We start from the raw sequence: 16,545 nt of genomic DNA, 5'->3' as shown, positions 1-16,545 counted from the left end.
TCATGGGCCACTTGATGGTTGCAACTTTTGCAAAACAACTGCAACTTTTTATTAAGCACCATTCCAGAAATGTGCTGTTACCTCAGCATTAATACCCAAAAGTTTTTACACCATGTTAAAGTCGTACAGATTAATAGCCCTTCCAGTTAGGGGAGTACCCCTGTCGCATACAAATAATCACTAAAGGGCTTCTTGCCTTTCACCTTCCCAGCCATGCAGAATGGCTTTCAGGGGATTTGTTGCTTTCTGGGTTGAATTCAGCACTGTTAGCATTCTCCTTCAGCTGAAGCACCCAGGTAGGTAACACACAGCCCTGCTTTGTGTGTCTGAAGTGAGGACAATCCTCCTTTAGGTTCTAGTCTTCCTTAGAATATTCAGTAGATACCAGCAGTAAATTTAAACTAGCTATTCTCACTGAAATACCCAGAGCATTCCAGCAGCAGCTCTCCAAATGCCATCACAAAACGCCACTCTGTGAGTTGCCTCTGTCATGTCACACCTTCCCCTTCTCTAGCAGAGGGGAGAAGTTTTCAGGGTGGAAGTGACAGTGTTTGACTGTTTCTCACTGTCTGCCCCTGTGTGTATTGTGGTTATTCCCTATCCCAGACAGGCCGGGCTGAGCTGTGCTCCTAGCTGAAGAGGGCAGAGGGAAGATTAGGACTCCATTAGCTCTTTTTGTTTGTCTTGGAGCAAACTTCCCCAGTGTTTATTTCTCTTTTTGTGTCAGCCCCAGACTCCGGGTGCTGATGAGCCGCAGGAAATGCAAACTGATGCCCATTAGGTTCGCACATGCTGACAGCCTCCCAGATGTTGTGCCCTCCCGGATGAGTCCCGCACATCTGTCTGAGCAGCCAGAGCCCCTGTGCTCCAGGTTGGAGTGCACAAGGACAGCCACATCCTGGGAGGAGAGGGCTGCAGCAGCAGGCTCCATCACTGCTGTCAGCTCAGCTCAGCTTTGGCAGCTGCTGAAGATGCAGAGCCCAGAACGTTTAACCGCTAATAGCCCCGAAAAAATCCGATCCGGCTGCGCCCGGATGGAATTGTAGCAATGTGTGCGATGCCTGCTCATATGCATGGAAACCTTTTTAAACTACATCTAAACTGTATACATGGGGAAATGGCCACTAGCTCACGTCTTTCATTTTAATTGTCTCTCTCATTCCTGCGATTCCATTTGTCATTCTTGTGATTCCATTTATCATTCCTGTGCTACCATTCCGTGATTCCATGGCTACTGTTCTGTCCCATTGCTGTAGAAGCGCCTTACTTCTCTCTGTAAGGCGCCGCGATACGCGAGGCCATGCTAGGGAGCGAAACAGCGCTGAAGAATAAGAGTTAGTTTCAAACAGAAGGCTCAGCATCCGAGCGCCGAGCTGCTGCTGCCCGGAGGAGGCCCCTGGCGCCGCTTCCTCCCCTCGCAGCCTCCTCCTCCTCCTGCTGCCGCTGCCGGGCGGTGTTTCCTGTGCGAGCGCCTCTGACGCGCCCTGCCCTCCCTCCTCCCTCCTTCCCTCCCTGTGCCGCCGCCCCCCGCCCGCTCGGGCTGCTCTGCCGCACAAAGCATCCCGGCCAGCACAGCAGCGCCTGCGCGGGAGGCGGGCCGGGCTGCAGCGGGGCCGGGATCGGGATCGGGATCGGGATTGGGCTGGGAGCGGGCTGGGATCGGCGGGGCCCCGGCGGGCAGTGCCGGGCACTGCCGCTGTCAGCGCCGGCGCTCGCAGCGGGCTGTGCCCGCGGTCCTGCCCTCCCTCCCCTCCCTGCCCTGCCCCGCCGCCTCTGCCCGCCGGGTTTGCTTTGCTTGTACGCTCTTTTTTTTTTAATTATTATTTTTAATTTTTTTTAACCTCGGAAGAAGCCTTGGGAAGCCCCGCACGGCCCCCCCGCCCCGCAGCGCGTTCCCCGGGCGGGCTGGCAGCGGAGCGGCAGCGCTCGGAGCTCTGTCCCCCTTCCCGAGCCGCTCCAGGCTGGGCCTCGGCTGCGGTTCGGAACCGGGAGAGCCTCGGCACCGTCTGCCTCCCCCTCCCCGAGCCGCTCCTCTCCGCCAGCCCGATAAATGCTGTTTATGAGGATGGACCTGTTGAACTACCAGTACTTGGACAAGATGAACAACAATATCGGCATCCTGTGCTACGAAGGTAATGGTGCTCGCCACGGGAGATCAATGGGGCCCTTGCTCGGGAAGGAATGATCCCTCCGGGGGCAGGGATGGATCTCTTGGATAAGGAAGGGAATGGATCCTTCTCTCGGGCAGGGATGGATCCCTTGGATAAGGAAGGGAATGGATCCTTCTCTCGGGCAGGGATGGATCCCTTGGATAAGGAAGGGAATGGATCCCTCTCTCGGGCAGGGATGGATCCTTTCGCCGAGCGGTGCTCGCTGTTGTTTGTCAGCGGAGATGTTTTTGGAGATCGCCGGTGCGGGACGCCCCGCGGGCTGTTGTCAGAGCTTTGTTTCAGGGCAGGAATTTCTTTCTTACTTTCCATTTGATTCCTCTGGGGTTTTTTGTTTTTTTTTTGTTTTTTTTTTTTTAATTTTTTTTTCCCCCAAGCCGCGTTTTCAGCGCCGACTTTCCTTTCCCTGGCGGGGGGGTTGGTGCCTGGAGCAGCCGGGCCGGGTCGCGGCCGGACACGCGTGGGCCAGGCCGGGCCGCCGCTGGCCGAGTGTCCGGCGTGTCCGGCGTGTCGCGGGCCGTGGCCATCGCGGAGCCGCGCCCCCGCCGCCTCCCCCAGCGCCGCCCCGGCGGGCATGGCGCTGCACAAGGCCCGAGGCTCCCGGGGCGCTCCGGCCGGCAGGGCTGCCGCTGCCCTCCGCACTGCCCTCCGCACCGCCCGGCGAGCCGCCCGGGGGAACAGCACCGAATCCTTCCTTCACTCCCCGAGCTCGCCCTACGTGCAGCTCGCAGCAGCGGTTATGGCTCGGCTGTGCCTGGAAAGAAAGAAAGGCACCGCTGAGCTAACTCGCTTGGCACTGGCGCTGGTCTGCTCTAGCCGCACACTCAGGCACTGCGAGGGTTTTTTTTTTTTTTTCTGATTCAGCAGGAACGTTTTCCATGTTCGTTTGGAAAGTCAGCTTGCTGTAGTTGTCAGGAAAGAAACAATGAGGAGCATGCACAGGCCGGGGAGGTGTTTGTTGGCACTGCTCAGCAAAAGGCCAGGCAGAGCACAGCGAGCTCAATCTCACTGGAAATTACAGTATTTTCCACCCCCAAACCAGCATGGCCACATTGCCTCCCTTCAGGAAGTGGAGGGGCTCCCTGTTGTACTCTTCTTAGCTTTGTTTCTCCCGTTTTTCCTTCTTTTTCTTTCCTGCACAAATATGTATATGTTCATTTGAATAAAGCTCTTTCACAGAAGATTGAGCTGAATAATACAGAGCTGGAGTTCAATGGAACTCCCAACTTCTTTCTTATCCCATGCTTGCTTTATTAAAACAAGAAAACTAGTTTAAAAGAAAGAAAAAAAAAGTAAAAACAACTTTTAGGATCCTTTAACTTTTTCATTTCGGGATCCTTTAACTTTTTCACTGCTCTCTGCAGTGTTTTCTTTGGAAGCCATTGATAACTTCTGATGAAAACTGTGGAAGTTTATGCAAAACATTATTTACGTAATACATCTTTCTGAGTGTTTTGTTGGCTAAGTTTTGTTGAGCTGTAGTTTTGGCTCATTAGTTCAATTTATTGTAATTATGCCTAATATTTATGGAAGATTCTTTCCAGCTCCCTTTTCTTCCCTCACCCTCTTCTCCAGTAATTGTTACTTAACCAGATCTTAGCTTTAATAGTTCAAAAGCAAAAGAACAGCTTAAGGAATACACTCTACTGGAGCAGTTTTTGTTTAGTTTAAACATCTGTTGCTATTTTCCTTATTCTGGAAGTTAACATTTTTAGCACTAAAATAAACACACACAAAATGAAGAAAAGAAAAGCAAAACTTCAGTGGTGTTTATAGGGAGGTGTTTATATCCCAATGGTTTAAAAAGTATAAACACTGGCAACATCTGCTCTGAACTCAAAGGGTGTTTTGGAGATGCCTACAGATCTTCCAGGCCTCTGCCACACTATTTATTTTATAAGTGACTCGTGTCAGCAGTGATGGATCTTGTCTTTCCAGGGACACTGTTGCAGTAGTGACTGTATTGACAACAAAACAACCCTTCAAACTCAATTAATTAGGATTTACTGAAGGTCACACTTGAACTACTTATAAATTGATGCCTTCCTGAAAAGTACTTTTGAAGAGGTAGGATCAGATACAAATGCATTGTGTGATGGGGAAATAGGTTTGACATTCCAGAGGAGGAAAGAATGATGGGCCTATAGGCCACAGGATGAGTTCTTTATTTTTTTAGATTCACTCTTGAGACATTTGGTTCTTGAGGTGATTGGTGTGCTGGTGAGATGTGTCAGTGGTGTGCTGTGAAGTTTCCTGGTGGTTTCACTCTTCCACCTGTGGCACTGCTTTGCAGCTGCAGCCTGTGGATGGATGAGAGCTGTGCTGCTACCCCAGGAGCAGGAACAGTTCCTCCACCGGGAGCATTTGGCAACCCTTGAGTTCAGCACGGAGCAGAGGAGTGTGATTTGCATGCCGAGAGCAGTCCTGCTTTTTCTTGCCCGGCAAGAGTCCCAGATAGCAGTTTGTTATCTGGGAGCTCCAGGCTGCTGAGCTGATGCCAGCCCTGGGTTGTCTTCCCTGGCTGGGAGGGGCAGGAACCTCCCAAGAACCACGGCTGTCTTCATCTGTCTGCCCCAAAATTGTGCCATTTGTGATCACCCAGCAGCCGTGGAGTTCCCAGCATGGAAACATTGGCCAGGTGCTGTTTAGCTCAGCAAACACATTTCTGATTGTGGCTTCCTCTCTGGAGCTCTGGGGGAAGAGAGCAAATGGGGATAACATGGGTGGGATCTGCCTGGTGGGCAGGAAAGTGTCCTGCTGGGAATGGGAGATCTGGAAGTTGTCCCAGGAGCTGTTGAGAAGGGAGGCTGTGCTGCAGGTTTAGCTCTGCAGGTGGAACCTGCCCTGAGCTTGGCTGTTTGCTTAAACATGGAATGATTTATCTCTCTTGGTGAGGCTGGGATAACACTGGCACAGCTTCTCCAGGGAGGCTGTGGAGTCTCCACCTTTGGAGATGCTCAAATCCCACCTGGAGCCCTGAACATGCTGTGCTGGCTGAGGCTGGGTTGGAGCAGGAGACTCCTAAATCATCTCTAGAGGTGCCTCTGTAGCCTCTTGGAAACTTCTACACACCCATGTAATTAAAATAGCCACAGCCAGGAAGGGATTATAACCAGAGATGAGGGGAAAGAGTTTTTGAAAGGGGATTCATAACTTTGAAGCACAGAATAAAGCCATTTCCTTTCCTGGAGGTTGTTTGTTTTACACTGATAATTTGGGTGCTTTTGAGGGTTTTCTTAATCTCATTACTGGTTTTGAACCCCCCATGATGCCCCATAATAATCTCAACTCCAACTGATGCTTTTGGAGGAAAATCTGAATTTCAATAAGTTGGTGTTTTTTTAACAAGTTGCATAAGAAAGACATTTGAGTTTTGTCTCCCTCTCCAGTGAAAGAAATTTTTTTAAATCATTCAAATGGCAATGCTTAGTCCTCACCAATGGAAAATGACAGTTACATTAGTGATGATCAACCATTTCAAGCAATTCATTGTCATATATTTGATGCAACAGGAAAGAAAAGAAGAAATAATTAGAGAATTGTTGCCTTGGCATCTGGATGCTCATCTTTATGTGAATACATCTGATGTCCTCCTACTAAACATTTGCTGCCAGTGACCAACAATGGCCAGTTTAATGAGTAGAGCTTTCATATCATTGTTTTCCTCCTAATGAGCTGAGGGACATCAGCAAACTCCTGGGATTGTGCTGGGGAGCAGAACCATTCTGAGGCAGGCTGCCATTCCCAGAGCTTCCTATCCAACAGCAGGCACTTGATCTGGGGAGGTAATCAGGGCTGCAACATCTGCATCTTCTGTTGGGGTGGAAACTCACTGCACTCCAGCTCTGTACTCCTTCTCAGCCTGGTGGGTGAGGTAATGGAGTGCTCAGAGTTAAACCAAACAGATCCCAGGTGATCCTGCTGACTGCAGGGCTGTCCAGCCAGTTTTGGCTCCTGCTTTCCCACGGAATATGCATGAGAAGGTGCAGTCTCCAGGCAGATTTGTTTCATTCTACTGTTTATCCGAGGCACTGCACAGATGGTGCTGGGTTGGAAGGCAGATTTCTGCCTTCCTTCCTCTCTCTCCCGGTTTCAGATGCTCTGGGTTATTGCTGCATTCTCAGGGCTGGAACTGCTGTGCTGGGAAAGGTATAAAGAAATGCAATAAGATGCTAAGAAATCCCCCAGGCATGTTACGAGGCTTGGAGCACTCCAAATAGTTATGCAGAGTTCTCTGGACAGTCCAGAAGGCTGAGATTTTTTGTTTTTTTTTAATGAAGAAAATTGGATCCAGATTTCTAGAAAAACACCCCTTTTCAGTTTCAGGACAGCTTTCATTAGTTAGTGGCATATTACATAATTATTTCACTGACTTCCTGTAAGGCTGGAGCGTTCCTTGGCTTGCAGAGCTGTGTGTCCTCTCAGAGCACTGCAAGGCATCCTGAATATGTGTCTGTCTTCCCCAAAAGGCCACTTCAGATGTTTGCTATCAGAAACAAGGCCCTGACTCAGATTCTGCTAACTTCATTTGCTTTTTAATGCAGCTCAGCGTGTTTTCCTAAGTTCTAAAGGAGAGTTTCCATCAGCTCTCTCTGCTGACCTCGCATTTTTCCCTGCGTTTGTAACATCAGTTTCTCCTATTAACTCCAGAGTTTGGGTTAGTTTCTAAATATATAAAATGACTTTAGCATTATTCTGCTAAGAATTGGATAAGAATCTCCTTCACGGCGAATTAAGTGTTCTTATTTGTAATGCAGTGTAAAATTCCCGTTCAAAGCCATGTAAATTAAGATGCACCTACAGAGTGTTCCCCATTTATAGAACATTCTGTGGGTTTTGCTTTTTTCAATCTCTTTCATCTTCAGGAAAAAAACAAAGAGCCCCAACTTCACAGTTGGGCTTTTCTTACTCATTTCCTCCTAGCATGAAGTTGGGAATATCCTCCTCAGTATTGACATCAAAATTCAGTTTATTTTCCTCATTCATCAAAGGCAGGATAGATTTAGGTCATACTTAACCTTTTTTTTTTTTTCTCTTCCCCTGGAGCTCTGTTGTTCTCACCCTGGATGCAAGTTCAGCATTTGTACTGAGAACTCAAACAAGGAAATTAAAAACCCAAATATAATAGAGTGTTATCCCACAGCTTTCAGTAGATAAGATAGGCAGCATATTTTTTTTTCTGAGATAAAAGGTAGTGAGGTTTGTAGTAGTAAGTTGAATTCTGTGTTAATGAGCAATTTGCTTAAAGGCTGTAACTTGTTACTCACAAGTCAAATTTGTTACAGTGCCAGGTCTCTTTGGATATAAATCCAGGGATTTTAGGAGACATTGAAAAAGCTTAAATTGCTCCAGACTTCAAACAATGCACTGTATTGTATGGAGAGCTGTTAGAGAAAAAATAAAGCTTCAACAACAGTCTTCATTGTGTGGCATCTAAAATTATGAATGAAAACGTTCATCCATATGTATTGGGTTTGCCTTTTTTAAATATCTGCTTTGCATGAAAATGGTTGTCTATTAATTTCTTCTTGAGCTTTAATACAGATGGGCCTTTATATTTGATTTTGGCTGAATAGACTGCAGAGTTTGAACATGCTGCATGCAGACAGAGTGCCAAGCAATTTAGCAAAGTTGTTTACAATAATCCAGCAGGACAGAGCTGAGGATTTCTCCCTGATAATAGTGTGAGGTGGTGGTGAACACAAGCTCCTGGAGGAGTGTTTACAAAAATGCCTTAATACTTCCTCAGCATTGAAGGAGCTGAGGGGTTTGGGGCTGAATTCCTTCTTTAAAGGCAGTTTTTCCTGCAGCCTGCATCATCTCCCTGGAAATTGCTGCCCAGCCCAGTGCAGAGAGCTGCAAACACAGAGGCATTGTGTGCTCCTGCCTTTGGGGACAACTGTGGGATGAGGGGGCAGGAATGGACACCACCAGTGCCACCAGGCTCCCTCTGGGCTTCCTGGAGGCAGATTGCCCCTGGTGTTCCATCTCCCAGCTTTTTTAATCCCTCTGGATATCCTGGAAGCAGATTGCCCCTGGTGCTGCATCTGCCAGCTTTTGGAAGAGATCTCATGTCTGACTCTCCAAGTGGGTTCATGTATCCTGGGAGCTGTGGGATGTGTCCTGGGAGCTGTGGTGGGATGGATGGATGGATGGATGGATGGATGGATGGATGGATGGATGGATGGATGGATGGATGGATGGATGGATGGATGGATCACCCAGGGCACTGAGCAGGCAGTTGAGCTCTTAATTAGGGTTATCTCTGTCCACTTGTGAACTCCTGTCACAGATGGGTGCAGCTGGAAGAGGTTTGGTCTCAATACCAGGAATAGTCTGGCTCTGACTGTAGGGTAAGGTGAGCTTGGGGGACTTCAATTCACTGAATCCCAGAATATCCTGAGCTGCAGGGACCCACAGGGATCCTTGATCCAGTCCCAGCCATCCCACCTGTGCATCCCTGGCAGTGCTGTCCAAACCCTCCTGGAGCTCTGGCAGCCTCAGGCTGTGCCCATTCCTGGGGAGCCTGGGCAGTGCCAGCACCCTCTGGGGAGGAACCTTTCCCTAAAATCCACCCTGAAACCTCCCCTGATGCAACTTCAGGCCATTCCCTTGGAAAAGGTCATTTCTTGTTAAGAAATATCTCAGTACAGCTTCTTCTTGTGCAACCCTGGTGAGGTTGAGGTGCCCAGCACCAGCACAGCATTGGCTCCAGCCAAAGGAAAAGTCACCCAGAAACCTCAGTGAGCTGGTGGGACTTCAGCAAAGATGTCCAGAGATCTAGTTTTAATAGGCATGGCAGTCCTTAAATCTCAGGGTAATGTGGGTGTGAAATGGAGGTTAGAACCATTCCTATCTAAGTTTCACAGCCCTGTTCAGGTCAGTATTCAGTATCAGATTTTTTTTTTTTTTTTAAAATGAGAGTTTAGAGTGTTTCCTTGCCTAAATTTCACAGCCCTGTTTGGTATCAGACTTTTAAAGTAACACCTCTTTTCCTTCACTTTTAAACGTTGTTGTTGCTAGTGTTAAATCAAGAACTTGTTAAACACTGTAGCACTCGGTGCAGTCCAGCTTTCCCCGCCAAAATGTTTTGTGATGTTTTGTGCCTCATTGTGGCTTTGCAGCAAAAGCTCATCCCCAATGTGCTGCTCACAGATGGGGGCAGATAATATTTGGGATAAAGTGGAATATGACAGCCTCTGTGGCACCCAGGGAGGGAGGGAAGTTGCCTGCAGCAGATTGGTGCCAGCTCAGTTCCCCCACCAAACCCGTGCCTTTCATAATTCCTGTCCTTCCAAGGTCCCTGATTATTTAAAGACATGTTCCTTTTCACTCCTCATCAGCCTGGAGTGTTCCCTGTCAGCTGTGAGAAACAGCCATTGTAGTGTATAACTTTCCTCCTATTCTTCCAAATGCTGCTGGCAGGTTCCAGGAAATATATTTGCTCTCCCAGGAAAAGTTTGGAACCGGCTGTGTTTAAAAAACAGTAGTTTTTCCTGGAAATCGTACAGGGCAGGCATGGAAACCTCTCAGCACTTGCCTGGTTTGTGAGGCTTAATATTGATTCCTCAGCATGCAGAAATTGGGTTGTTGGTTTGTTTTTTTCTTTTTTTTTTTGCCTTTAAACATGGGCTTTAGTTAGACGTGAGAGAGATTTTGTAAATAAGCCTGTCTTTTTTTATTGCTCAGGATAGGAATAGCACTGCTGCATGGGAATATAACCCAGTTTGGAACATTTATTATGCTTTGTTTTAACTAAAAATCCCAGAACAGCAGATTGGCAATAACCTTTGTAGTTACAATCTACAAAGTGCCCAGCCCAGCCTTTTTTTGCATAAGAAAAGCGAAACCCAAAGCTGCCAAATGGATCTTTTTGAGTAGCTGTTGTTCTTTTTGGAATGAGTGGGTATTTACTCCTTTTACAAATGGCATCAGCACACTGGGGTTGCACTTTGGAGATGCTGTTGAGACTTCCAATTTTGTTATTTAATTGCTGATGTTTAGTAGTCCCACTTCTGAAAGTAAATTAAGTAAATTTGTGCAAGTAGCAGGTTTGGACACTTTCAAAGCAGAACCTTTCAGAAAATTATGGTTTCTTGGCTCCAGATCACAACACTGGAGCTGTTTTCTCTATGATGCTCTGCTAATTGTAATTAAATGGCCCTATAAAGAAAATTAAAGTTGTCCAGGCAACAGGAAACTCTTTCTATGGATCTAAATGATCTAGGAAGTTCAATAAATGCCACACAAGAGCCAGCCAAGGAAAACAGGACTATTTAGTTGTTCTGTTTAGTTTATATTCTTTGGAAAGCTGTATCTTGTGAAGCAGCTCTACAAGAAGTGCTCTCACCATATAGAAAGGCTGACAGGACTGTGGCACCTCCTTGGTGGTGCTTTTATCCAGAGCCCATGAACTGAAGATGGGCTGAGGGAAGTGCTGTGTGATTCATAAAGGACAAGTTTGAACTCAGCCAGCTCCTCGGATTTAATATAAATATTTATGGCATTGAAGGGGGATTTTTTTTTTTTTTAATATTCTTCCTCCTGCTCTGGATCTCTTTAGCTGTCCTCAGCCATGTGGTGTGCACTGGTGCTTGATTAACCCAACCCTGCAGTTTTCCTGCCGTGGCATCTCGGGGCTCTCACACTTCTCCTGCTGAACACTCCAAACCAGAGGTGAACACTCTGCTCTTGTCCTGCTGCAGGCAGCACACTGAGTTATTTACCAAAGGTGGCCAAAATAGCAATTCCAGCATTAGCAGGGATGTTTGCAGAGCCTCGGCTGGCTTCTGTATCTTCAAAATATGTGACATCTCTCACTGATGTTACATAATCCATGTATTTAACTCATCATAAAAAGTTAAGTTTTCTTTCTTTAAAAATCCTCCAAAGTCCAAGTATCTAAGACTGTGACTGCTTTGTGGCACATAACATTTGCCTTAAGAGTTTTAATTTTTATTTGTAGCACAGTAGGTTGAACACTACCCTAGTTGATTTCAAGTGTTTCTCAATTGGTGCATTTTGTAACAAGTATGATAACAAACATTTACATACTCGCATTTGCATATATTTGTAATCCTCTCTGCAGAATCCTTGTTCTCACAGCAGCCCAGTTAATTCCACTTCTAGCCACCCCTGTGAAATAAACAGGGAATGTTATCCTTATTTATAGTGGGGAATAAGGAGCTGGAATTGGTTGAACTCACAGAAGTCTGGGATAAAGCTGACAGCAGCATTCCAAGTGCCTCAACTGGAATATTTTGCCATAGCTGCTAAACCTTACTGTGACCTCTTAGTAAAGAAAATTCCTTTTACCTGTTTGTTTTGAGATGTGCAAACAAAACTAGTAATTATTCAGCTAAGCAGATATAAACAATGAAAGCTGGACTGATGCTGTATGGACTTGATCCTTGCTTTGTGCTCAGCACTCACAGAGGGGAAAGAGGAGCTTTTGGACCAGAATAGATGACTGTGGATTCCACCCAGATGGAGGTGATGGAATCTCCTTCAGGGGAAGTCGCTGAGTCTTTTGGGCTGATAAAAAGCAATGAGCCCTTCCAGACAAGGCTGGGAAGAATCCAAAGTTGCCCTGTGAGGCACAGGAGCTCCCCAGGTCTGTTCCTTTAGCTCAGAGCCTGTTGAGCTGGATGGATCAAAGGAATGTGCCCTGCATGCCTGCAGCTCATTTTTATATTCTCCTTGGAGGACGAGCTGGGGTAAGAGACTTAATGAAAGAGCAGTCCAGCTGTGATCACACAGGGAAGCCAGGCTGAGCCCATTGATGACCTGAAGCAGAGCTTCCAAACCCTTTAATTAATATTGCAGTGTCTCAGTGCCCTCAGCACCGCTGCTTGGTTCCATTAAAAGCTGCACAGTTAACACAGCACCTGCTTAATGATGGGGTGGAACATCTTTAACGTGTGATAAGGGGGCAGAGATGTGCAGAAATGTTTAAAATGGGTGTTGTTCAAATGTAACAACAATGGGGAGTGAAATCATAACAATTCAGTGAGAGGTTTGATTTCTGTGGGAATAGTGGGGTGTGAGTGGTGGGTCACCAACACAAAATTGACTTTTTTTTCTTATCTTTGTTTTACCAACTCATCTGCACTTCCCTGTCTTTCTGGGTTTTGTCAGGATTGAGTTGCTTCTGCAGCTCTGAAATCAATAGAGGAGGATCCTGGAGTTGTCAAAAGGGAGATTCCGCCAAGCACTTGTAGGTATAGGGGAGGCAGACCAAGCCCTAATTAAAGCTCTTGGAGCAGCAGAGTGTAACTTTGGTCCTGCTCACCCCTTCCAACCCCATGACTGGCAAGATAACTTCAAAAATAAGAACCTCTGCTTGTTCTTGCTTTTCCAAGAGCTCTGGAAAACCTGTCCTCAGTGCCCAGAAAACTGTGAGAAAGGCTGCCTGGGCAGCATGTAATTTCTTGGTACTGAACACAATCTCTCCCTCTATCTTCCCTTCCCCTTGGAGAGAACATTGGTTTGAAGTGACCCTGCAGCTTGGCCCCATAACGAGCCTCCTGCTTGTGAAATAAACAGCTCTGAGCTGGCCAGTGCTGCCATCCATCCCCTGGCACCAAAGGCTGGCTCCCTTTATCCCTGGCACAGCCTCCAGCCATCCCAGCTCTGCTGGGAGGGTTTGAATTCCCATCCACCACCCCCAGCCCTTTTGGGGAGCAGTTCATTCTCTGCTACCAGCTTTTTCACAGTCAACCTTACAGTGGAACAACGGTTTTAAAGCTTTTGTACTCTCTGGTTACCTAAAATTTTGCTGTACATCTCTTCCTAGCCTTTTTTTTATCCCCAGTAAAGTTAATGGAGTTGTGTCATGACCCCAAGATTAAAAACTGCTGTGTCAGAGGCACAAAACTGATATCTTTTTCCTTAGTGGTGGTGTGTGCCTGTTTGTTTTGGAAGGCAGTCCTGTCAGGAACAATGGTGATACTTTAGGTTTGACATGTTTCTTTATACCAGCACCCATAACCCTGGAGAAATTCTGTGGAATCCTTTCCTCTGCATCTCATCAACTGCACTGTGCTCTTGGCTCTTCTAAAGCCTGCCCAAGTTCTGGGGTGTTGAAGCAGTGCATGAGAGCAGCACCTGAGGGAGTGTTGGGCTGTGTCTCAGAATAACCCAGATCCAGGGGCTGAAGGGTTGTTATCCACTCTCATTATTATCCATATGATTATTATCCATTATTGTTATTTGGATGTGATTTTCTCGTTTCACTGTGGTTTAGAGAGAGAATTTGGGTACTCAGATGCAACTGGCAGGGATGCCCTGAAGGAATGGCACTGAGGAATTGCACCCAGAGTGCCCTGAGCAGTGACCCTGCTCTGTTCCAAATTCATCCCAGAGGGAGCACCCACCTGTGTGTGCCTTTTAGTAACACTTGGAGTACATCTGCTTTTCTGTTTGGATTTTAAAGTGTTTCTGTCCCCTCTTGAGGCCATTTTAGCTTCCAGGTAGGGAATTCGGGGGAAAAATAAAGTGGGAATAAAAGAAACGTTGCCTGAAAGTGCAATAGCAGATTTCACAGCTTTTTAAAAAAGCTCATTGTCTTGATGCTCCAAATTTTTCCACATGTAGCAAAGGAGAATAATGTGAGAAAAAGTGTTCAGAGCATGTTTATTTTAAACTGCAATAAAAGCTTATACTATTTCTAAAAATAGCCTCCAGTTGAAATAAATGGAATATTTTTTTTTACCTTTCTATTGCACCTTTTGCTTCAAATCCTTCTGAAGGAAAGAGTGCACAATTTATTGGATTTACTTTTAATATGATCCCATGGCAAGTGAAGATCTCAGAATTAATGTTTCAAGGGTGGTTGCTGTAGAACACAGTGAGTGTTCATATCCACATGGGACACTGAATACCCAGAATTGAATTTGTATTGCAGGATCACATCCATGAAATATCAGCCAGGGGAGCAGAGGGGTTCTTTTAAACCTGAATATCCACTAATAGAAACAATATTGAAAAAAAACCCCAAGAACAACCAACCAGAGGGAGGGCAGCAAATGTTTTCTGTCTCCTGAGGAGGAATTATTCAAATCTGATCTTTTCATCAATTGAATTTGTCTCTCTTTGCCATCACATGAGGATACAGCTGTAAGGTACAATTTAGCGCACTGAAATACTGCTTTAGCCCCCAATCTAACAATTCTGATCGTTTCAGAAACAGATAGTTTCTGTTGTGACCTTGCTGTGACCTTGAGTTACCTTTGGGATGGACTGCAGGTGTTCCAGCTTTGATGGTTTCAGCTCAAAGACTGAGAGGCTTTCAAACCCCACTAAAGGCTGCTCTTGATCAGTTTGGCTTTGGCATCTTTTCAGTGACAAAGCCATTTAGCTGGGTGACCAAAGGAAGAGCACCTTGATCTGAAACCACCATGGGTTTGGACTTCAACATGTTGCCTTTATTACATTTCATTTGCAATTTTTTATTGATGGCATTTTTGCATTTTTAATAAAATCACACTTATCACGCTGGTAAAGATGAATATTCTTGTCTGGCAGCTTCTAAAATCCACTTCTCAGAAGTGTGAGAGGATGCTGTATAACTGTTCTGCAAATCAATGAAAGGAAGCTGCATTCTGGTGATATGGTTATGATTTGAACTTTGCATGGTGATAGTTTCCAGCACATATTCTGGAATGATATCCTATATTAGGGTCACTGCAACCCCCCCATGGTGTTTGTTGCCCCCTTTCTCATGTGTGTCTGTCCCATGGGCATTCCAGGCTGGACACAAGGTGGAAATTCATCTTTCTGCCTCAGATCTTGGGAATCTAGAGACTTCAAATGCTTGGAGGAGAAACCATGAAGTGCCTGAATTCCAGTCACTGAGCACAGTGTGTGCAAACTGCTGGACAAGGCAGCATGTCCTGCCAGGGAATCTCATGGATCATGTCTTTTGCTGCCCAGGAAGGACGAATGGCATGTTTGCTAAGCTAAAAAAAAAAAAAAAAAAAAAAAGAAATTCAGTCTTTTCTGCAGAAAATGTAGGTGATTCTTCTCCCTTTGTTTTCCTATCTCCCCTCCTGTGGTTGGGATGGCCAAACTGCTGCCCTTGGCTGTACCCAGTGGCTGAGCTTAGCCCAGAGCTTGGCTCTTCTCTGAGCCTCTGGAGAGCACTGAGCAAACCCAAAACGAGAATTGTGCTCATTTTCACTCCCTCCTAACTGACTTGAGGTGGTTGGTGCAGGTTTTTCCTGGGAGAGCTGGCAGAAAGGCTCCAAGGAGTGCTCCTGGGGAGCAGCCCTGCTCCTTGGGCACAAACCCATCCTCTGGCAGAACACAGAGAATCCTCTTCTGACACTGATCTTAACAAGTCTTGTAGACAACCCTGGTGCTCTTTATCTGGAGATCAGCGTAGTTTAGCACTGATTACATCTCAATCTTGCCTGCCAGATAATTGGAATCTTGTTTTAGCCACAGTCTGCACAAGCACAGGTACTCTAAGCAGATGAAAGGAATAATTTTTTCAGAGTTTTGTTAGAGTTCCCTAAATGGGACATTATTTCAAAGGGAGAGCTGCAGATTTCTGCAGTAATCCCATGCTCCACAGTCAGACCCAAGCCTGAGTTGATTGTTGGGCTGGAACTGAACACAGCCCCACAGTCACAACTGCTGAGGTGTGAAAGCTGCAGTTTGACAGAGGAAATATTAAGGAGCTCTGCCAGACCACAGCAGTAAAATTTATTCCATCCTGCTTGCTTTGTGGCAAATCTGCTGCCCTTCTCCTTTCCATGCCATCAATTCTTGCCTCCTCACCAAGGAGACTCCCTCAGCTGGGACCTGGTCAGCAGAGCAGAGAGAATGTTTCAGTCACTGGTGAAGTGTTCAGCAAAGACTTTTGACTTATTTTAGGTCTTTGTGAAATAGTTTGTGGAACTGAAGCAGTCCCCCATCCAAGGCAGTTGATGTAGCAATGCTGTTTTGTACAGCTGTGCTTTTACAATGTGATGAGAGAGAATTTAAGATAAATAGTCCGTTTTTCACAGTACTTTCGAAGGAGCAAATGTGGTAATTTTGGCTCGGGGGAGGCAAATTTGCCATTTTCTGCCTGTTGCAGACACTGCAGTGTCTGGTACACAACACAGCATTTTCAAGACCTATTAAGCAGAAATCATGTCTAATTTTGATGAACAATATATTTTTGGAAGACTCTTCAAAGCGAGCCTGCTGCTGTACCAAATCTTGGCTCTTTTGTGAGGCTTTTGAAGGCAAGTGGGTGGAGGTGATTGAATGCAGAGGTCACTATTTTGTGTCCTTGCCTGCAGAATGTGTCCCTCCTTGGCAGGCAGGGCAGCTGCAGGAGCCAGCCCAGCCCAGAGCAGCCACTTCCATCACTGCTTTTTGGTTTTGG

The 16,545-nt window shown here is 46.3% G+C and overlaps 1 protein-coding gene across 2 annotated transcripts in view; it reads left to right on the top strand.

Annotated features, from left to right (window-relative positions):
* VGLL4 (vestigial like family member 4) overlaps positions 1-16,545 on the top strand; it is a 75,853-nt gene that overhangs the window by 30,050 nt on the left and 29,258 nt on the right. Inside the window, exon 1 of one of the 2 annotated variants that reach the window (XM_085073071.1) lies at positions 1,598-2,132. The exons of the other annotated variant lie outside the window; for it this stretch is intronic. Coding sequence (XP_084929197.1) covers positions 2,051-2,132 — 82 coding nt within the window. The 5' untranslated portion in view covers positions 1,598-2,050. Of the gene's footprint in view, positions 1-1,597; positions 2,133-16,545 lie in introns of those variants that run through there. 2 annotated transcript variants of the gene reach the window in all.

The sequence above is a fragment of the Lichenostomus cassidix genome, chromosome 12 (genome assembly GCF_008360975.1).
Source record: "Lichenostomus cassidix isolate B80296 chromosome 12, HeHo_3.0, whole genome shotgun sequence".
Taxonomy (NCBI): Eukaryota; Metazoa; Chordata; class Aves; order Passeriformes; family Meliphagidae; genus Lichenostomus; species Lichenostomus cassidix.
This window is presented reverse-complemented; position numbering and strand designations above follow the sequence as displayed.